Below are 23,084 nucleotides of genomic sequence, written 5' to 3'. Positions count from 1 at the left end.
GGGTATTTTTTAATGAAGGTATTTACGTTGGTTTTTTAGATAATGCTATTGCACACTTAATAGACTATAGTGTGGTGTGAACATAACTTTTATATGCACCGAAAAAGAAAAAAATCCATGTACCATAGTTTATCGTGATATGAGCTTCATTGTGGTGATCTGAAACTCAACCTGCAGTGTCTGCAAAGTGTGTTTGTATTTGAGTTTTAGGGACTAATGTTTTTATATTCTGAGGGCCTCCTTTCATACCCAAATGCCAGAGATGGCCACTGTAACCCAGGCCATGCCAGCATCCTATTCCTTTGACGACAGAGATAGCCACCAAAGTGACTCCTGACTTTTTTCTAATTACAGCTGGTATAGAAGACATATTACATTTTGTCTCTTGCCAAAAGATGTAAGACCATGTCCCTATAGATATCCAAAGCCATGATCTGGATCATTCAGAGAAGCTTCCCTTAGAGAATGGTGCTTACCTTCCAAGAGGGGCAAGGAAGGAAGAGAGAGGGTGGCTGGTGCTTAAGTTCCTGGACCTAGCATTCCTGACCCTGTTCTGTCTCTGTCTTCTTTGGAGGGCACTGCATGAGCCAGTAAAGATCAGCTTTTTTATTTAAACTGCTTCAGTTGGGTTTTTGTCTGTTGTGCCCAGAGTTCTGACTAGCCCTGAGGATATCCTATATAGCTAGTTATGATTTATAATATGAATTTTATGGAAAAGCACATTCTTAGTGGCCCATCAATCAACACACCTATTAGGATAAGTTGGGGCTGGTCTAACATAATTGCCATGAGAAACTTCTTACTTCTTATAGGATGAGACTTTAACTACGTAGATAGTAAAACGGATTCCACACCGGAGAAATGCATAAAGGACCTCATTTACTCTCTAAATAAAGTTCCTTTTATCAGCATTATGTTATCAATTTACTTTTCTCTTCTCTTCCCTTCTCTGAATTCTCAATTACAGTGGGTTGGGAAACTACTTTTACACTAGAACCCCAAAGGGAGAATTTCTCTGTTTTTTTTTTTTTTTTTTGCTAACCTTCTTATGTGGCTGTGAACATTGCTACCTACATAGAAACAGACACACTCAGGAAAACCAATGTTATGTCAATGATGAAAGAATGAGAAGTATGAGCAGAAAGGACACTAAAGTGACAAAGACTACGAGAGAAAAACAGTGCAACAGAGAAGAATCAGTGCCTGAGATGCCTGGAAATCTTGGAAATAAGTTCAGATGGGAAAGGTCTCTAGAGCCATAAATTTCAGCCCAAGTGGTGATTAACGCCAGGACAGGCTCTGCGCCTTTGTCTCTGTATCCCCATTACTTATCCCAGGCCTGTGGCTAAACAAGCGTTTGTGAAAAGAGTGCTGAGTAATGATGAAGTTGTTTGTATGGAGACTACACTTCCATTTTGATCAGTTATCAGGGTATGAGGTGGTGACTGCCCATACAATGCCTTTTTAAACTATACCTTTTATCTCTGAAGTCACATCTATCCTTCCGGAGTCCTCCTTGTCCCCCCCCACCGTGCTCTTTGATCGTGACACTGATAAGCATTAGTGCTCTCACTAAAGCACAAGCTCCTTGAGGGCAAGGGACCCTGCTTACCTTATTTATTCTACTCAGCAGGTGCCTGACTATGGTCTCATTGAATGTGTGAAGTGAATGAATTCACGGTGCCCGTCACATATCAAAATAGACTTATGACAAGCTGGAGAGCTCAATTGAAACAAATCACTGCAGTTAGAAACTTGTATACACGTAGTCTAGCACAGTGGTTCTCAGACTGTGCTGTGCATTTGAATCACCTGGGAGCTTCTAAAAAGCACCATTGCCCAGGCCACTCCCTTCATGTCAGGCCCTGTAGGTAATTCCAAAACGTAGCCAAGTTGGATGAGCAGAGTCTGGGCAGGGGCTTCTCAAGTGCCAGTGTGTGTACAAAACACCTGGAGATGTTTTAAAATTCAAATTCTGATGCCCAAGATTCTGGAGGGTTAACGGCCCCCTGGTGGTGGTGGTGGTGGTGATGATGATGATGGTGGTGAGGGAGAAGCTTTTAGTCCCTAAGGAGCAGTTAGGCTCCATAATATTCTGGAGCTGTAGCAGGCTCCCAGGTGATGCTAATAAGATTGCTGTAATCAGTAAGGCAATTCAGGGAGGCAAGCCTGGTCACAGGGTTGTGTGTGTGTGTTGCACCAGCCAGCCAGTGCAGTTTCATTTTCATGTGTTACTGGCATTGAGATTGCTGTCCTACATAAAATTTCGGCGGGGGAACTGCCCCTGTGAAAAGAACAGGGGGGAAATGGGAGTAGGGAAAAGCCAGCTTTTAGTGGCTTTACTGAGGGGCTTCTAGGAGGCGGCTCTCAGCAACTGGCTGCGGTGGAGTCCACCCTGCTTTGCCACTGTCTGAAGGCCTGTTGCGGCGCCCACCTCCCCGTCCATTCCAACGCCCCTGAGCCTTCTCTTAAGAAGACCCCAAGTGAAAACACTGCAGCCTCCGCAGACCTGCGCCTGAAGGATTTACTTATTGTGCTGAAGAAGGGAAGGAAGGGGAGAACCAAACCAAAGGAAATGAAACAAAAAGGGAAAACAACAACAAAACTTAGGCAGCAGAGCAGCGGGAAAAGCAGCCTTCCAGGGTCCCCCACCGTTGGGGAGAGCGGCCCGGGCGGGCGGAGGGCGCCGCGGCAGGTGCAGGGGCGGGCGCCGCACTTACCATGACTGTGGCCGCAGCCGCGGCTGCCTGGGCGGCCACCGCGGCTTGGTTGGCTTGGTGCTGCGCAGCTTTGATTTTGGCCTGCAAGTGTGCAGGAGGGTGAAAATATTTGCATTTCTCCCTCATGCAACGCCCCTTTATGTAATCCATACAAACGGTTACGGTGTTGTCGTTTGTGTCGACCATGGTGCTGTCTGCGGGGTGTGCAAAGCGGCAGTCGGTCTCTCCCCGGGCGCAGTTCCCTCGCTGGAACTCCCTGCAGACCTGAGACACAGGAAGAAGAGCCCGCGATGCAGCACGGAGCCTGGCCGCCACTCACTAAGGAAAACAAGCTTCCTTGTCTTGGGATGGTGGCTTTGTGCCATTCAGAACCCAAGTAACCAGAGTCTCTGACAAATTCCCTTGAGTTTTGTTTTGCTCCCTTTGCTAGGATGAAAATCTGTATTTGAAAATAATCCCCCAACTGCAGTTTAGCTAAAATAAGAAAAATCAACAAGGCCTTCATTGTCCCCGAGTAGCCTATCATCTGTCTCTATCTACCTATCTCTATTTATCCTTATACACAGATCTATCTCCATATTTCTTTATCTTGAAATCTCCTATCTAGACAACAACTTTGGGGATACTACAGGATAGGGTTTTTTGTTTTTGTTTTGCTTGGAGAGACAAGCTACCGGGTCTTAGCTGTGCAACTCCAAAAAGAATCAGGAGAAATAGCAAACTTGCTTCTCCTTCCTCGGAGGTTGGGGAGTGGGTGAATCTGAATACTCCTGCTGCTGCTCCCCTCCCTGCTCTACAAAGATAACGTGTAGTCATATATCAGAAGAACGATAGCTAAGACACCAAAACCTTCATTTTTAAGGTCACTGTAGTATTATTTCTGACAGCACAGAAAGAAGAGAAGAAAGTAAAGATAAAAATAAGAGAAATAGGGCAAGAGGCAAAGGTGAGAAAATAAACTGAGGGGAATAGAACACGGTTGGAAGTGTTGATATTTTAATTTTGTGATCCTACATTATCCGGAAATCTCTAGTAGCTACAATCGTCCATCCTCTGAGAATTCTGGTAGATCAAGATTTCGCTTATAAAGAAAGATTTCTTTAGAATTTGAAAAATATTCTTAATTATGTCCTGAATATAGACAACATGATATAACATGAATAACATATAAAGTGTTTATATAAGCCTCCCTGCTTGTATATATCATTAGCAGGGGAAAAATGAGAGTTGTAAACTTCTTTCTTCTTAGCCTACGATTCCAAAGTTGATATGTGTTAAGTGTTGGCTTCTCATCAGTGATGTTTATGAAGAGTCACTGACATGGAATTCAAGTCTTGTGAAAGTCTAATATACTTGGGAAATACGGTTTTGCTGACCAGTCACCAGGCAAGGCTGAAGGGTAAACAGCATGAGTTACAAGATTAATTATTTCCTCCGACTTTGGATACTAGACAACATTCTATCTTTAGTTCATAAAATGTACAAAATCAAAATTATTAAGATATTCCCACAGATTCTGAGTAAGCCTTCCTCTATAAATGGAAGGACTCCCGTCCATGACAGCGTCATAGGAGCAGAAAAGCCATCAAGCACCTCCCAAAGGGCTCTGTGTACAGCTGACTTTACCCCTGATTTGAAATGAATTGCAAGGCGCCTGCTAAAGTCATTGTGAATAGTTTTTACATGTGTCTTTGTCTACTGGCCCTGTTGGGAAGGACTGTTTGTTCCCAATTCTGCTGATTTAATTTGTTTTCTAAAACAGTCACATACTGAACACAAAGGCTCTGTGGGTCCAGCAGGTGGAGCCCAAAACACTTTTCCAGTTCCATGAAAGGTCTACTCTGTACTGACAGGGATGGGCTATGGCTTTTCAAAACAGCAGCAATGAGACTTTACATGCTCTTCAATTGGGGATACATAGGCTCCACATTGGAGCTGAGTGGAAAAAATGTATATTTTTAAAAACATTTACAGCTTGAAATTCTGAATTTTAAAACATTCACAGAAAATTCAGCAGCAACATTTTATTGTCCTCAAGGTTTATTGGGTTAAGATGTAAACAAATGCACATTGAAAGAATACTCTAAGGGTCCAACATAAGGCACCGGGTATGTCTGAACCATACTTGTGTCACCCAAGAACTTTCATCAGTAATGGAATTAAAGAAACTCTCTGAAAAATCCATGAGAATCTTTATATACCCTTCTCATATGCTCTATTAAATATTGTAGGGGTGTAGTTGTAAGATAAATAGATGAATTCTCTAGCTGTGATTAAAGAGAAATTTTACCCAACAAGGTACAGGAGGGTTGACTTGATTTATAACTTAAGGGTTATGTTTTATAAATATATAGACTTATTTTCTTGAACTTAAGTTAATTGAAACTTAGGTCTCAGTTAATAACTAAATTTACCCAGTTTCCAAGTCTCCCCTGGTTACCAAAAACACAATCATGGCTGATCTCCAGAATAGCCATACTTGATCTTAAAATACTGAAATCTGACCACACTAGCTGGTAAATAGTTATAGTCCCATTTACTCCTACCACTGTCCCCTGAGTGTCCCGCGTTCCCTGGTTGGGTGGGCTCTTGACTTGTCAGTTTCCAGAACCTTTGAGGCTTTAGCCAGGGTTAGTGCCTGGCATAGTGGGAGTCGTTCAAAACCTGAAGCCATCTCTGGGGCCTGCACAGAGATTGATTCAATATTTTATTGGTTGTTTAAGATTTTGTCCTTAAATATACATCCCAATCAAGCTGATTTTTGATTGTATTAAAGTTATTTCTTTCCCGCCAACCAATTTTCATTATACTTGGCTTTATTTCAAACCATAGAATTAGGAACCTGCGGGTTGTGTCTGTGTGTGTGCATGAAGGTCGGCACAGTCATTTTGCAGGATTGAATTACTATCTCCCAACAATCACTTACACAGAACTATACTCTTACAACAAATGCATCTCAAAACATAAATATAATTGAAGTACCTCCAGTTTGTCAGTCCTGAGAAGTTTCTGAGTTGCAGTTGAGCCCGGGACAGTGACAGGTGGGCTTCCAGGAACAATAACAGGTGTGGTGGGTAGAATTTCCGTTGGGACTAACCCAACTCCAGGGGTTACAGGTGCTAAGTAAGGAGCAAAGCTAATAGCCGTATTTGTCCCTATTGCGGGACCTACAGGAAAAGTGGGCTGTTAAAGGAAAACAACACAGGAAAAAGAGTTCTTTAGAATGAAATTTTTAAAGATCACTGGCAAGTGTCATTTGAGCAAAACGTATTCATCATATACTCTTTGTGTTAGTTGCATAATTCAATGCTGAAACTGTAATACAAATTAAATCTATATAGATCCCTTTTCCCCAAAACCACATAAACTGTAAGAGAACATGATAGAAACCTAACTACAGCAAACAGATTACATTTTTATTCCTATGAAAGGGTTCCACAAAGGAAGATAGTTAATTTCTATTCTATGTAACATTCCAAACAACTGAGTGTTAGAACACTAAGGTAGTAAAACCTATGAATACTGATTGATGATCTTTGATTTCTTTTACATGTTTCTCAAGGGGAGGAGACTAAAGAAAACCCTTGATTACAGCCTGATTTTGAATTTGACAAAGTTTACTGATTCTCAAAAAGTGGGGCTTACTTGGGATTTTATTTGGTCTGACTTTCTGGCGTGTTTCCATTCATATTCCATCACCAGCATGTAAATGCCTAAAATTCACATGCAGTTTCCATATAGACCCCACTGTTTTGTGTTCTAATTCAATTACATCTAGATCCAAACTTCCCTTCCTGAAAAATCAGATAGAAGAACTTGAACTTTTTAATTGACTCATTTCTCAACTGACTACTAAAGGTTGGTTTGGTTTCCTAGGTCAGCAAATCAACACAGCAGCGACAAGGGCATCTGGTACCTTATTACAATTGTTCCCTGTCACTGTATTCCTACTCTAAGGATGAAGGAGAAGTGGTAGTGGGTTGATGGTATGATTATGTTTTCAAAGCTCCACCTACAAAGTAAATAAATAGTTCCACCTTTCAGAAAGGAAATAGAGTACATTTAAGAGAATAACAAACCTTTTACCTTTCAAGAACCACTGTTAGAAGAAATTTTAAATGCTACGCATTTTTCTTAGAATCAATTTGACATTGAATTGGACCTGAATGCCTTGTTTGATTTTTAATGATAAATAACTTTTGGCCTGTTTTCAGATATTAGCAGTATCTGAATTAGTTAATGCCCTTTTTTGATGCTGAACTATGCTGTTGCCAGTGTTGGGCTTTCAGTATACATTGTGAGTCACATTCTTATTGTCTATTTATGATCCTGGGTGAGTAACATATGGGAAAAAATAACAATCTAGATCTAATAAACACATTTTTTTCTTTACAGCAATAACAGAAGAATATCTCTTAAAAATGGTTATGACAGAAAACAGTAAATTATTGATAATTTATGCAGGGAGTCCTTAGAGAGGGTGGGACGTCTTTATTGAAGTGGCTGGGGTCTGGGAGAGGCCGTTGTAATGGTCTTAAAGAGCTGCTGAGTCAGTACGCCCTTGGGGAGCTCCTAGATCCTTGTGGCTCCGATATGAAATTCATTTCAGGAGAGAGCTGCACCATGATGTCTCAATATGGGAAATATATATGTAGAAGGAAGTTAAGACTTTTTCTTCCTTGACTTTCTACAAGATTTTACATGTGTGTTTCATTCTCTTGAGTCACAGTCATAGAAAGTTGTGGTTCTCAGCAACTGTAGCTTTTATAATTTAGTATTATTTAAAAAATAAGGGCTTTAAATGGCTTAAGGACCATGTAAATGTTAAGATTTTTAAAAACATGATCATTTCTGAAAGGTCATAAATCACAACGCATCAGGAATTTAATGGAGGAGCTAAATTGGAAATGCTGGGGGGGCAGCTTTTAAGAAGAGAGGTAAAATGTGACTCAATAGGTTTAGCAGGGACCTTGAAATTTGCATCTAAAATTTTTTACCATGTGATCTGACATGTGGCCAAATTTGGGGAACCACTATTAGAAATAAGGAGTGAAAATACTTGCACTAAATGTGTAATTTTGCCCAACAAATGATCTAAGTAAACATTTACAGAAAACATTCCTCCCTCATACCTCCATTTTGATTTTCTTTGGAAGTAAATTCCCAATCCTCCCTTCCCCCAGGTCATCTGAGGTCTGGTTAGTGTGGTAGCACACACAGCCTGTGCTTTCACTGTCCATAGGATGTGAGAATGTCAAAACGCACTTCCAAAACCTCTTTGGATATCGACAAATCTATTCCAGTTAACCAAATTTTCTCTTCAGGCTGGGTGTGGTGGCCCATGCCTAGAATCCTAGCACTCTGAGAGGCCAAGGTAGATGGATTGCTTGAGCTCAGGAGTTCGAGACTAGCCTGAACAAGAGTGAGATCCCATCTCTACTAAAAATAGAAAAACTGGCTGGGTTGGGGTGTGTGCCTGTAGTCCCAGCTACGTGGGACAATGAGGCAAGAGAATCACTTGAGCCCAAGAGTTTGATGTTGCTGTGAGAACTATGATGCCACTGTACTCTACTGAGAGTGACAGAATAAGACTCCGTCTCCAAAAAAAAAAAAAAATAAATACATAAATAAATTTGCCTTTCTGAAATGTAAGTTACTTGTCACCTGATTTTAATAATCTAAAATGAATGCTCCAATATGAGTTTTATGAATGATGCTGCCACATAGTTCATGGAGAAATAGTAGTATTTAAAAGTAAAACCACAGATTTTCAACTCAGAGAGAACTGAATTCAAATAGTGCTCTGCCACTTAACTTATTCTTATCTTAGGAGGAAATTTACTTCTCTGAGATTTATTTTTATGTTTTTTGAGACACAGTCTGTTGCCCTCAGTAGAGGCCTGTGGCATCATAGTTCACAGCAACCTCAAACTCTTGGGCTCAAGTGATCCTCTTGCCTCAGCCTCCCAAGTAGCTGGGGCCACAGGTGCCTTGCCGCAATGCCTGGCTATTTTTTAGAGATGGGGGAACAAGTCTTACTCTTGCTCAGGCTGGTCTCAACTGGCGAGCTCAACTTATCCACCCAGCCTCAGCCTCCCTGAGAGCTGGGAGTACAGGCATGAGCCACCGTGCCCCGCTCTGCCTGAGCTTTAATTTTCTCTTTTGTGATAAAAAGAAGGGAGGTAAAACTGCTTAGCTTAAAGTAGTTGGGCCAAATGAGGGGCTATTTAGCTCCTCCTTCCCATGATCAGAATGCAATAAATAGCACCTGTCATTAGTACTGCAAAAATCAGTATTAATAAAGGATTTTTTTCCCTGAAATTATCCAATGATCCTATAACAGGAAGGTAATAAGCACAGGGTATAAAACGGAATTAAATTATAGCAATACTCTTTTTAAAAAAAAAATATGGCCAAGGAAACTAAATATTTTCTATCATGTGAAAGCAAAAGTTAAAAGTTCATGGGCCCTATGAAGCCAGACTCAATTGGATATTTTCCCTTTTTTACATAGAGTGTTTTTCATTGAAGGCGATTAGTAGAAAATACATAGTTCCGGAGATTTGCAGAGATGTGCACTCAGTATTGCTATTATGGACAATAATCCTTTACATCCGGGAAAGTTTCTGGCTGTTCTCAAAGCATTCTCACACTTGTTGTCTTCTTTAATCTTCTCAAATCCGTGGGAAGCAAATGGGGCAGCAAGAATCGCAGTCTTACAGGTGAGAACAATTTAGAGCAGAGACGCTGAATGGATAGCCCAAGGTCAGTGCACCCAGGTGGAGTCATGGCACGGCGCCCCATTCCTGGCTCCCAGGCCGGGCTCTTTTGCTCTTCTGTGCTCGCTGGATTTTGTTGGCAATTTCTTAAGATAAAAGAGGAAAGAAAAACCCAGAAGCCAGGTGCCTGTATGTCTCTAGAGCAAACAGGGTATTAGTGGGAAGTTGGTCGGGAGCAAGTCCCTTGGCCGCCCCCACTGTCTGTGTGGGGCCCTAATGCGCTGGATAAGTTCCCAGCTCCTGGATTTCAGTTAAACTCCCTAGGTAGAGTCTCCTGGTGTCTGAATTCAGTTCTCAGCCAGTGGCTCAGAGTAAAGAAGGGCAACGTTTTCCATGCTCCTCTCCCTGGAAGCACACCAGCGCCAGCCTGGGAGAATCAGCCCAGTGGCTCCCGCAGAAGCGCTGCTGCCAGGCTGCGGAGACAGCCTCCATTTGGTCCCTGTCATCTCATCTTGCAGCTCTAACCCACAGCGAAAGCGGCCACAGGACAAGATTTGCAGGAAGGCGTCTTGAGGAAAATCACTTCTGAAATGCTGGTCTGGCGACATCCACTCTCTTCCTGACCCCTCCTTCCATCCTTCCCTCCCCAGGCTCCTCCCTCTCTGCTCTTCCTTCCCAGAATGTGATGTCAGTACATCCAGGTTCAGAGATCACACACACATTTACATATATTCACTACATAGTACACTCACAACACACTACACACAGCACAACACACAACCTAGGCACTCACACACTGACACAATCACACACAAATACACTCACAACACCCTCATACTTCCACACATTCACAGCCATCCATCCGGCTTCTTTATTTTGCAGGGACAAGTGAAGGCTGTGTATGTTCTGGGAAGGAAGTGAGAGAAGAATTCCAGCTCTATCCTAACAGGAACTGGGAGAGAGAAACTACTAGGAGGAGTGCGCTGGGGAAGGCTTTTCAAACACAGAGAATGTGAGACAGAAGAGTTGAAAGAGGAAAGAATGCTTGGCATTTTCAATCATTTAATAAATATTTATTGGTACAGACATGATGCCAGAACACAGTGTGTATGTTTATAGAACTGAAAGCCTAATGGGAAAGAATAAAACAAACAGAATTACAGTTCGTTGGTGTGGATAAGCAGAGGAGGAGGTGGTATCATTGATAAGGATGTGGAAATTAGAGATGGGTTGCAGGACCGATCTGGGGCCCTGTGAAGAATGGAAGTTAACCTGTGTCAAGCATGAGGACGTGTCAGCAAGGGCAAAGGCCAGGAGGCACACACCAGCTCTGTGTACACAGAGCTCAAGCTCTGCTTTGGTTTCTGCACAGGCAGGAAGAGTAGCTCAGGTGAGCTGGTGAGCTCAGAGAGACCAGATCTCAGAAGCCATTAGAGATCATGTCAAGGTCAAATTTAGGCTTTATTTCCAGTGGAACAGGAAAAGTAATGAAGGGCTTTAACTAAGGGAGCGATATGCTCCTATTTCTGTTTGTAAAAGATTCCTCTGGTTGGAGTACCTTGAGAGGAGAAATTGAGGGAGAAGAAGAAAATGTTTACGTGGTTTATATTTTGAAAAATGGTTGATGGCGGCTCCGAGAGGGTGCTGAGAGGTGGAGAAGTTAGTTGATGGGTTTGATGGCAGACACAATAGGACTTGTTGATGACCTGATGTCAGAGAAATGCAGCAAAGAATCCCCTGGAGTTCAGTTTGAGATTGTCAGTTGATGGTACCGTTTACTGAAACAGGAATGCAGAGGAGTAAGAATTTGATTTTGAACATGTCCACGTCCCGTGGGAGATTTAAGGGTGAGTCCAGAAGAAAGTTGGATATATGAGCCTAAGTCTTGAAGGAGAAGTTTGGGCTGGAAACATACATCTGGGGATTCATGGCCGGCAGATGATCTCCAGCCACAAGAGTGGATGAGACCACAAAGGAGAGGGTAGATGGAAAGAAACACCCACCTCTGGGAACCTTGACACAGAGCAGAGGAATATACCGGGTGAAGGAGACAGGAGGAAGAGCGGTCAGAGGGAAAGGAGAATTTAACAGAGGAGAGATTGGTTATATGTGTTGAGTATAGCCAAGGGTCAAATAAATCATCGTAGTCCATTCTGGCTGTATAACAAAACACCATGAGCTGGGCAGCTTATAAATGACAAAAATTTATTTTTCACAGTTCTTGTGAAAAAGATCACAAGATCTTTGTGTCCAAGATCAAGGTGCTGGCAGATTTGACGTCTGGTGAGGACCAGCTTCCTGGTTCATAGATAGCACCTTCTCACTGTTTCTCCCACATACGGCAGGAAGGTCAGGGGTCTCCTTCATATTCTTCTCCTAAGGACACTAATCCCATTTATGACAGCTCTATCTTCATGACCTAGTCACTTCCCATGGGCCCTATGCCCTAATATCATCACTTTGGAGCGGGGGACTTCCACATATGAATTTTGCAGAGGACACAAAGATTCAGAGGATACCAGCCATGAAGGCAAAATGTGACCATCAGTTTGGTAAATCTCTTCCACTGAGGAGAGATTTCAGTGGAATGGGTTGAGAGGTGGATAGAGGAAGGAGGGAGTGGGAAAAATATCCAGAGAGCTTTAAATAAATAGGATGTATATGAGTCGAATGAGTGTGACACACACGCAGTATTCCTTTGTTGACATTGCTGGTTCTAAATTGATTGCCAGAAACATTGTTTATATGTATAACTGAATTATTTTAGCATTTAGGTAATTTAATAAAATCATTTATATGCATGCATCAATAGAGAGAACCATAAATTATACATGTGTGTAGTTTTAAATAGAACCATTTAAATGCCTATTTTTGGTCTGAAGTGTGTTCAGCATTCTGTGCTCAGGCCTTACATCTAGGCAAGTTCTTACTCATCCTTCACAATACCCTTATTTGAGACCTCCTCCAGGCAGCCTTTCCTCACCCAGGCTCATTTCCTGGGCCTGAATCTTACTCTGTCATTTTCATGCGTCTGTATCTTATTTATCTTGGAGCCCTCTGCATCTGGCATTATTTTTTACGCTGAGCAAAGCTGGTTCCTGGCTATTTTGTGCAGAAATCTGGAGACAAGTAGCATTGCTAACAATCTGCAAGGGTTCTGACTCTTCTTCTGGGCCAGCCTTGCCCCCCTGCCCACTCCAAATTCTCAGGTAGCTCACCTGCACCTAGCAGCTTCAGACATGGAGACTTTCCTACAATAAAGACTGAGCTTTAAACAATTGTCTTTTATGCATGTACTTTTTTTTTTTTTTTTGGAAAAAAGCAAATTTCACTCACTTTTACTTTTTTTAAAAATAACCATTAGCTTATTTCTGACAAATAATTCAAAAATGTAAATGAAACCTGCGAAAGTCAAATGCATTCCTTTCCCCCAGGGTGTCATTCCAAAAACAGTTTCCAGATCTTTAAGGAAGTACTTTCAAACACAGTGAAATCAAGGAAGAAACACATGTGATGTCTATGCAGATATAGCATACACTCCCTCGGGCATTTGGCCTTGTGGTCCTTGTCACAACTGCTACACCTTTGCAGGCCTCTGAAAGACAACTTCTGTCTGTGGTGCTGCCTTTGCCTTACTTTGGGGGGGTGCGGGGGGGCTGTTGCCAGGCTCTTGCCAGCATGTCGGAGTGAAGTCCCAGCTGCACAATTTATTAGTCTCACCACTGGGGAAATCATCAAAATTCTCTGGTTTCTTACCTTCCTCATCCCTAAAATGGTGCCATGGAACCAAATAATCTATTTTCCACATTGCTAAAAATATTTTAGGCATCACAACCTCTCTTTAATATATAGATTATCAATGGATACTCTAAATGAAAATGAAGAACTATCTCCATTCTAAGATGGTTCAGATATAGAGGTTGATTAATAAGGAGAGAGAGCTGGAATGACACAGATTCTCCAAATATTGTTCAGAAATTGTCTCTGCCTCCTGTTTCCGCAAATATGTTTTTGTTAAAAATTAGAAAAAAGAAAAATCACCAAACCTATTTTCCAGCATCTATTGAGCTCCAAAGCTAGCTGCTTTAATTGTAACCAAAGTGACGAAGTGGAGGAAGGCTATCCTTGGCTCAGTGTGGCTGGGCCCAAACCAATACTTCAACCATCCAGCCCCTCCTTAGGTAAGATGTACTCACCACTGGATGAAGCGGTGTTCCTGGAAACATAAATTGCATCTGCTGGGCAAGCATCGCTGCTGCAGTTTTTTGCTGGATCAAATTGTTTCTCCCATTAATTTCTAGTTGAGTTTTTAAGTGTGTCGGCGGGTGAAGATACTTGCAGTTCTCTCTTGAACAACGGCCCTGTAAAATGAATGTTTTGGTTTTAGGACTGTAGTAAATAGCTTGCATCTCAACATCAACCATTTCACAATTGCTGCTTATAGATGAACAAAGGCAGGGATCTTACGTGTGTGCAGGCACTCTTGGGCGAAGTGATCAAACCTTACTTGATTATTAAGGTGACTTGAGACTATGGAGCTTCCTGGTTTGATTTTTTTTTTTTAATTTCCTTTCCTTTCTTTTCTTTTTTAATATATTTGTGGTTGCTGAGTGTAAGGGAAAAGGTCTTTCTGTGATGTGTGGAAAGTAATCAGAGGGGCATATCTATTGTGACCTATCAAAAGGAGACTTCGAACTTGCTACACACGAGTTTGTGCAAGTATGAGTGTTATCCAAGTATGAATAATTACGTGACAAATCTGTGTAGTGGAGTTAGTAATAAGAATTTTAAATGTGTGTTCCAGATGAGCTGAAGACATCTTTTATTTCAACTTATTGAGGAAGAGGCAATAATTATCTTGGGGTGGACATTTCTTGGTAATATATGCACAGGTGAAATTCTCAGGCCTGAACTTAGATCCTCATCTGCAACTGGGTACTTTATAACACAAAAGCTGTAGCTCCATGGCAGGAGTACCCAATTTGATGTCACTGTGTGCTGTAGTTAGTGAAGAGTGTTCATGGCTAAAGTAACATTCAGATGCTAAAGCTGGCAAAACAAACAAAAAATTAGGTAACAGGATGTGCATAAAATCAGTCTTGAAGAGTAATTGCCTATGGCAGTGTTTATGTTAACACTTAATCCCCAAGTAAAGAGAATTATGTTGATGTGTGAATTATATAATTTCTGGAGAAAGAATAGCAAACTGTGTTAACCAGTTTGAGTATTATCATTCCCCAAAGAATTAGTCTATTTGCAACCAAGAAAAGAGAATATGGATTTGTTTACCAGATACAAAAATAATTTTAAAAAGCAAGCTTGGTGGATCTGGAGAAATGAATTTGTTTATAGTCTTCCTAATTCTAAACATCTGCAGTTCTCACTCTGCTTCCCACTAATTTCAGCTGTACTTTTGGCAGCTCAGGCTCCCTCTCTGGAGTTTGAATCTTCCCCCACCGCCGTGGAGCAGGGCAGACATAAGACCTTTTCTCAGTCTTGACGGCCTGTGATGATCGCCTGATGTTGTCCTGAGGTTCTGCTGTGAGCAGCTTTAGTGGTTGATCCCCCTCTCAGGGAGGGTAACCAGGTAGGTGCCAAGGACATCAAAAGGAATAAGCCCTCACTTTCTGCTAATAATGGTCTATAACAAGGGGCAATGTCAGTGTGTCTCCTTAGTCTCAAGTTCACACTGTGGATGTTTCATTCAGCCTCCTGTATACACATGTACGAACAGACATCTCAGGGCAAGTATCGGAAGGTCTAGCAGAAAGATACAGGTAAATTGGAACTGCCACTGGGACTCATCTAAATCAAAGCAGTCTTGGAATCTCTCTCTATCTGCTTCTCTCTGCAAATCTGATCTTTTTTACTTTCACTTCTGACTTTACTCATTGCTTCGTGACTTTCCAGTCCCTCCAGCCCATGTTCATGGACTTGCTTCAAGCATCTCTTATCCTACTTCCCTTTCTCCCCTCCCTTGACACTTGCCTCCATCTTTTCATTTGTTAAGATCAAATAGGCAAGAGAAAATTTGAATAGAGCCTGCACCTACAAAGCAGGTCTCTGGAATGCCTGCCATTCTGTCTGGTGACCAAATACACTCTGACCATCTATGATGGGAAGTGGTCACAGGGAACAAGACATACCTATAGCCATCAGCTGGGTTGTGGGAGGACGAGGCAGAATGCATTTCTTGTGTAGAGGAGAAACCATGTCAGGCTTCTCTCTAACAACCTCAACTCACACTGTCTTTAGCCACAAACAGTGTACTTTTTGCTGACACTCAGAAAATCTCACATCCACAAGGTACACTTATGGGGCTATATACACAAACATACAGATGGGTCCAGTGGCGAGATTGAGGAAAGCAGGAAAAAACAGAGTAGAATTAGTGAAATGTCCACCTTTCTACCATATGGGTATTAAACTGTGTTTGCTTGTATAATTGTCAATTTGATCGTTAGTCTTTTTATGTAGCTTTGTAACTGCACATACAAATTTTGATTTGGCGGGAGAAGTACAATTTTCTTACAAATGCTGCTATCCCTTGACTCTTAGGGAACTGTATAAACTACTTTTGGCTAATAGAGAATGGTTTACAATGTCAAATTAGTAATTTATTGATGGAATGTTCTTTTTCATGAAAATTAGTGTCATTTCCTAGCGTCCTTACTTGTAGTAAGGAGTATTATTGATCAGTGACATAGGCAATTTGGGTGCGGTTTTCTCCTTACGATATCAGTAATGATCCCAACTTTACAAAACAGCAGCTGGCAGGCTGGGTGCCATGGCTCCTACTTGAGGCAGGAGCATGTTGGGAGGCCAAGGCAGGAGGACTGCATGAGCACAGGAGTTTGAGGCTGCAATAAGCTATGATCAGAACACTGCCCTCTACCCTGGGCGACAGAATGAGACCTTATCTAAAAAAAAAAAAATAAAAGAACAAAAAACAAAATAGCAGATGGGCTCAGAAGATTAAGGAACATTCCCAGGGTCATATTACTGGTAAGTGGTAGAACTAGATTTTAAATCCTGGTCTACCTGACTCAATTACATCGCTATGCCGACCTATTTGTTCACAATAGTTAAATCCAGGAAGGATAAAAATCTAGCATTATCTTTCATTACATAAAAAAATACATAATGAAAATTTTAATATAACACACTATATTTGAGATTTGGGGAATGAAAAACACATATTTGCCTGGACTTATACATCGGGGGAACGGGGGTGTAGTTAAGCTCACAGTTCTTGGCTCATAACATGGCTCTGTCTTTCCTAGCCACATGGCTCTGAGTAACTACCTGAATCTTTTATTCATCTGTATGATGAAAATAATTATTGTGTTTTCCTCTTAGGGATGTTGTGTGATTAAATGAGTTAACACAAGCATAAGGCTTAGAAAAATGCCTGGCACATAGTAAGCACTGAGTAAATGTTGTTTATTATCAAAGAAAGAAAAATATTTCTATGTGATATTTTGTTTCCAGATCACCAATTTCGTAGTATTTTGATTGACTCTTCAGTTCTTCCTTAGAATAAACTTTCACATTAAAACAGAAAAGCTACTTAGTTGTACTTATTCAGGCATTTTATGTTTTAAATTATTTTCCATACTACAGGGTATTTGTGCAAGTGTCCATAGTTAAGGAGACAGCCCTGAGTCCCAGCTCAATCTAGTATGACTATGTTGAAGAATGTTGTGCTGTGGATGTCTCAAGAATACTAATTCAAACCCTAAGAGACTCTAGGTAGTAGATTTTTAATAAAGGATCCTACAGGATTCTACAATCCTAATGGAAAAGCTCTTGTCAAAATATAACAAGCTACCTGATACAGTCAACAATTTTCAAAGAAGTTTTTGTTAAGGCATGAGATTGCCAGGATATGCATCATTGTACAGAAACTGTTGATTATCAAAGCAACTTGTCACAAAGGAGTGGGAGAGGGCAGCTTGCAGAAGTCTAAAGCATCTTTGTACATCACTGTGAAACAAAACAGAGGTGTCAAAAATAGTATCTCCTGATTTTAGTCCAAGAAATAAAGACAAAAATGTCCTGGAAAAATCTTCCTTGTGGCTTCTGAGATTTGTTTTTTTGCTGTGTTTTTTGTTTGTTTTGTTTTAACTCTTTCTTCCTTTTAGCTTTTCAGAAAACACTGTTTCTGGAGAGATAAGAGCCTAGTGTCCAGTGATAGAGACAGGTGTAGCTTCTGCAGGCTGGAGGTGGGGGTGTGCCATTGCCTGGCACCTGTGAGGAGCCTGACAGAAGACTCAGCCACACCCAGTGAGATTGGCCTACACCAAGGACTAGCTCATGGGTCAACTAAGTCCTTCAGGGATTTGCTTACCCCAGGTAGGACATGCCAGGTACGTTAGCAGGTTGTTGTATTCTTCCAGGCTAAGGTGTCATTCATTCATTCAACAAATATTTATCGGTATCCTACTAAGTCCTAGGCATTGTGCTCAGTGCTAGTTAAACAAAGTTGAGCAAAAGCAAGACATGGTATCGGTATCTCCCTTCTTGCAGTGAAAACAGATGTTACCCAAATCATGTCACAGATCAAGACCTAATTACAAATTGTGATACATGTTCTAGAGGAGAAGGCCCAGAAAGGGTAGAGGGTAGGGGTCAGAAAAGTGATTGGTGGGTCAGGAAGGATCTCTGAAAAAGTGACATTTAAACTGAGAAGTGAAGCATAAGTAGAAACTTGGCTAGGGAGTGAATGGTGTCCAAAGCGTGTGCGTGTGTTATGTTGTGTGTGTGTGTGACTTGGGGAGGATTAAAAAGATAAGAACATTCAGAGGAGGAGAGTGTGCTAGAAGAATTTCCCATCGGGGAACTGGCAAGCAGTTTTTTTTAAGGCTACAGCACAGAACGGGGTGTAAGTAGGAGTGATATGGGAGGAGGCAAGAAGTAGTAGGCAGAGACCAGTCAATGAGAACTTTCAGAGCCCAGAGAAAGGGGTATGGACTTGAAAGTTTGTAAGCAGGAGAATAACAGGGTCTGATGTATTGTCAGTGCCATGTTTAAATCTTGCCCTGCTTACTTGATTTTACATGTATTTCTAATTTTACCATAGTTTCTATTGGTTGGAGATCACTTGTCTGAAACAATAACAGAGGTCTGATGGAGTCTCCATGGGATTTGTGCAGTTTGTTCTACCTCCAAGAATCATCTCTGCCCCAGGAATATTTAGATTAGGGGTGATGGTTAGAATCAAGTTAGAATTTGAAGCTGAATTAAGTTCATTAAAATAAGTGACCGTGGAAGATTCTAATTCAGAGTACTTGTGTCGATTCTCAACTGGATAAAGAAAGATGCTAAATGACTGTAATATGTACTTGGCCGAACAACAGATCAGAGCTATTAGAATTGCACGGTCATTAAATTACATGGTGTGGGATAGAATAAATGCAGTTTTGGCTAAGAAAAGACTTCAGAATCAGGTTGGTGTGAGAAAGAGATGCATAATTGAGAAATGAGATTTTCTAATTGCTTATTTTAAAACAAGTAATTTTTAGAATTTTTTCCCTAGCATACTCCTAATTGAAAGAGTCAAGTAAAATATGGAAGCAAAAAAGAAAACAGATTAATTGGAAGATTGTTAAATAATCTCCCATTAACAATAGGAGTTTTGGCCCATAGGAATAGCTATCAGACAACAATATCCCATTAGTTTTCCTTGGGAAAAGCAAGGGATTTTATATGATCTACAATTCAAACAGTTAAATAGGCCCCTGCTGTATGTATTACTTATGTGTAATTTGAATTGTGATTTTGTGTGAGCCCAGTTGTTGATGTGTTGAATAAATAAAACCTTGGGGGGAAAATAATTTCAGTTGGGAGCTGAACTCACAGCCTCATCTTCTGGATTTGGGCTCTTTCCCTGCTGTCTCGGCCACTGGCTGCTTTCAGCACATGATCATGTTTTCAAGGAAGCAGGCCAGGCTGTGGAGCAGCCGGCACTGACTCTATGATCAAGGGCAGATGGAACGTGCTCCAAAATCAATCTTCAGGGACACTCTGAGACCTGCCCTGAACCCCAAAGCTGACCATGAGAAGTCATGGAAGAGCCTCCCAGATTTCTGGCATTCCACACATCTAAGACCAGCTTAGTGAAACCCTGTGGTCCAGACAAATGGTCTTGCTCTGGGGTTATATTCCTGAAGCCTGTCCTGTCTTGGAGCTACTTCTGGAGAAGCACTTCAAACTAATGAATGAAGGAACAATCTCAGAACTGGACTACTTGGACTTAAAATTCAGCTTCCCTGTTCTTGCCATAGGACCCAGGGCAAGGACCTTGCAGTGGCCAGTTGCCACAGCTGTAAAATGGAATAGTTCCCATCTCATAGACTTGTGATGGGGACTGAGAGTTAATGCATACAAAGTGTTTGGATAGTTCCTGGCACAGAGTGAGCACTCTCTAAGCTTTACCATCGTCACTGTCATGATTATTACTATTACTATTGGCACTTTAAATAACTTCCTTGGAACCTGCACAGTTTCCCTATCACTGTCCTTCTATCCGGCCTGTCCTCCATACTCTTTAACCCTTTGTTATTGTTGTTCTTCATGCCAACTCCAGTCATTTATCTGTTCACAGAGCTCCAGATCTGTTTTTCTCTGATATCTTCCCTGCTTGAACTTGCCAGTGCTGATCAACATGGCATGACTCATTGAGAGTGCAAAGCAGCTGTGTATTACAGTTGGAAAATCCCAGAATTCTGGCTGTGGTTTCATCCCAAAATGATTCTATGAACTTCTACAAATGATTGATAACAGTCTGTGCCTCGGTTTTCTCATCTGTCAAATGGTGCTGATCTTCTTCCCACAGCTCAACTTCCTCTGAGGGTTGTTAGAGCCGGAGAGACAGCAGAAGGTGCCTGCAAAAACCGTGTACATTGCTACCCATGTTTCTCCCACATCTATTTTCCCCTTGAATGTTCCTAATCTAGTAAAGGGGAAAGCCACATAAAACAACAGTTACTGTAAAAAGGGACACCAGGGATGGATGCTGGTAATGGTGCAGAGATGTTCTGAGAGTTATGAGATGTCTACGTGAGGAAGCACGAGGAGATTCAGCACAAGTGGAAAATTAAGTCCGAATCGATGAAGTCTAGGAGGATTTATTAAGTGCCCGCAGAGCACACAGCGTGGAAGTAAAAAATTCGATCAAACAGATCACTGTTTTGCTCTTTGAGCTGCCTAAGTTGTTTAGCATCTGTTTTCTAAGTGACTAAAGTAGCTGGGCATATCAAATTTTCCCCGCCTCATCTTCCCTCCAGTTTCAAAACCTCGGAAGGCTTCGGAAATTGGGGGAAGATAAAGACTGTGATTTGAGTAAGTGATTTTTATTGGTCCATGGAGTTTATGGGTCTGAGTCAGGGAGGCCAAAGCTGAGTTTAACATTTGGCCTGACCTTCCTCTTCCTCCTCCAACATGTTCCAGAAGGATCTGGGCAAGTGAAAGTGTAGAGAAATAAAATGGTTATTTACATTAGGGCTTAATTTATAACATCAACTATGGGACCAAAATAGCACTACTCTAAGGCAAGTGACAGATTAGGCTTTTAGGCTTCTTCTGAATTTAAATAAACTAATTGAGTCACATGAGCGCCTCACATTATTAGTTCCAACTCCATAACATAGTAAATAAAGTACTGCGTACGGGCATCAGAATTAGAAGGGAACTGTAGATTCAGGGAATCATAGTAAACAAACGATTATCAGAACTTCCATCAAAATGAACAATTGCTCACATCAAAGATACTATTCATGAATCTCTAATAGGCTCTTTCTGTTTATTATTTGGTTCAATTTATATTACCATTTATCACTTATAGTCCAGATATCTAATGATGTTTTTGGTAAACAGCATATTATTTACAGTCTTCTCCCTCCTGGGGTGTGTTCCTTTTGCTGTACTGCCTCCATGGCAGTATGCAGTGGTGATTTTCAACTGGTGTTCCGTGAGAGGATCGTAGGTGTGCCGCAAAAATTTTAAAAGATCATTCATTAAATTATTTTTGAAAGAAGTTCAAAGCACAGTAAGGATATTCTTTTATTTACTCTTTTTTTGGATCGACATACTTTAAGTAGGCCATGGAAGTTTAACTATAGGTCCAAGTGTGCCATGAGATGAAAAAAGGTTGAAAAACACTGGTATGGAAGAGATGTGTAGGGAGATAGATGGAATATTTGGCAATGAAAGCTGGTGGGTAAATGAGGGGAAATCACAAATGCTGACTGGCAGGTACCACCACCTCCAATAGCACCCAGCACCATCAATCCCACAGCTATGATTTGGGGGGAGGATAAGGAAAAGCGGGAATTAAGTTAAGTAGCTAGGTGGGTGGCCCAAGTCAGTTTGTATTTTCTTCCCTGAAAACGATACACATAGGTCTGATGGATCCTTTTCCACCTCACCTGGATGCTGGGATGCTGCCCAGAAGTCTCTTCCGAGGCTGGTGCTTTTACTTTTCTTTTAGGGAGTTGCAAATGCATCTGAGTGTTACCATTTCTGGATCTGCATTTAGGGGACCTTATTACCACAGAGGGCTGGGAAAACCTTCAGGCCAGTGTAGGTGCTTTTAAAATAGGTGACTTGTGCATTATTCTGCCATGCCACTGTCCCCAGTCCTTGAAGCACTATTGGTATAGGCCCCTGACATTAATTTTGTGACTATTTTGAATAAACAAAGTATGTACATTAACAAATGAGGAGGAAAGCCAAAGTAGGTCAATTGCTTGAAGTTTTCCATTTCAAAAAATGTTTAGGCCTTTTTAAAAAAAATTGGATTTTGGTTGCCTGAGCAGTTTCAGTTTCTCATGTTACTCCTGTCTTGTGACTGACTGACGGGAACTGTTTGTCGGTTTGAGGAAGGGGCTAACCCCTGTCTGTACTGGGAGGCATTGTTCATCTTCTTGATCTTATATGGTAACTGAAAGTATGCCAGTTAAGAGAAATCAGAGAGACCAAAAATAGCCCCTCGTTCTCTGGAGATTCAAGGAAACAAACTTCCAGGCACCAGATGCTTCATTTGAAAATTATTTTATTTAAATAGAATATAAATGTCTTCTGAGTCACGGAGGTATATTGGCTAGTGTGGACTATGATAATATATCAGCCTAACACAAAGCCAGTCTGGTGGCTGTTTTACTTCATAGTGTCTGGATTTTCTGATAACACGTTCATAACCATGAGCAGCGCTTGGGTGAAATAAAGGGCCATGAAATATTAGTATCAAGGCCTTAGGATTCTTCCTGCAGGGGAGGGCAGGCCTTTCTGCTTCCATCCTGTTCTTCTCTTTGAAGCTGATGGGACCAGGGACCACTCACACTTGGTGGGTGTCAACAAATGATTTTTCTTCTCTCTTTCAACAAATATATGTTGAAACCCTTCTAGGTGCCAAGTCCTGTGACATTAAATGGGCAAGGAAGATGGAGAGATGTCCCTAGTTTAAATGTCAGGAATGACCCCAGGGAAGGGACATTTAACATCTAAAATAAGATCTTTATCATATTATCTAGTTGGGCGTGGGAGGAATAAGAGTTGGCCATTTGCAGGATTAAAACAAGCCAGGGTAATTCACAACCACTCTATGGGGGTTAAATTCCCAAAGGCTTTTAAAGGTTTTCACAGA

General features: G+C 41.3%; 1 protein-coding gene across 5 annotated transcripts in view; it reads right to left on the bottom strand.

Annotated features, from left to right (window-relative positions):
* MBNL2 (muscleblind like splicing regulator 2) overlaps positions 1-23,084 on the bottom strand; it is a 160,761-nt gene that overhangs the window by 41,696 nt on the left and 95,981 nt on the right. For all 5 annotated transcript variants that reach the window (XM_012805038.2, XM_023513117.1, XM_023513119.1 and 2 more), the window contains exons 3-5: positions 13,636-13,800; positions 5,703-5,903; positions 2,721-2,984 (exon numbers count right to left, since the gene is read on the bottom strand). In XM_012805038.2, coding sequence (XP_012660492.1) covers positions 2,721-2,984; positions 5,703-5,903; positions 13,636-13,800 — 630 coding nt within the window. The remainder of the gene's footprint in view (positions 1-2,720; positions 2,985-5,702; positions 5,904-13,635; positions 13,801-23,084) is intronic.

Source organism: Otolemur garnettii, unplaced genomic scaffold, assembly GCF_000181295.1.
Source record: "Otolemur garnettii isolate 467f Iridium unplaced genomic scaffold, OtoGar3 scaffold00034, whole genome shotgun sequence".
NCBI lineage: Eukaryota > Metazoa > Chordata > Mammalia > Primates > Galagidae > Otolemur > Otolemur garnettii.
This window is presented reverse-complemented; position numbering and strand designations above follow the sequence as displayed.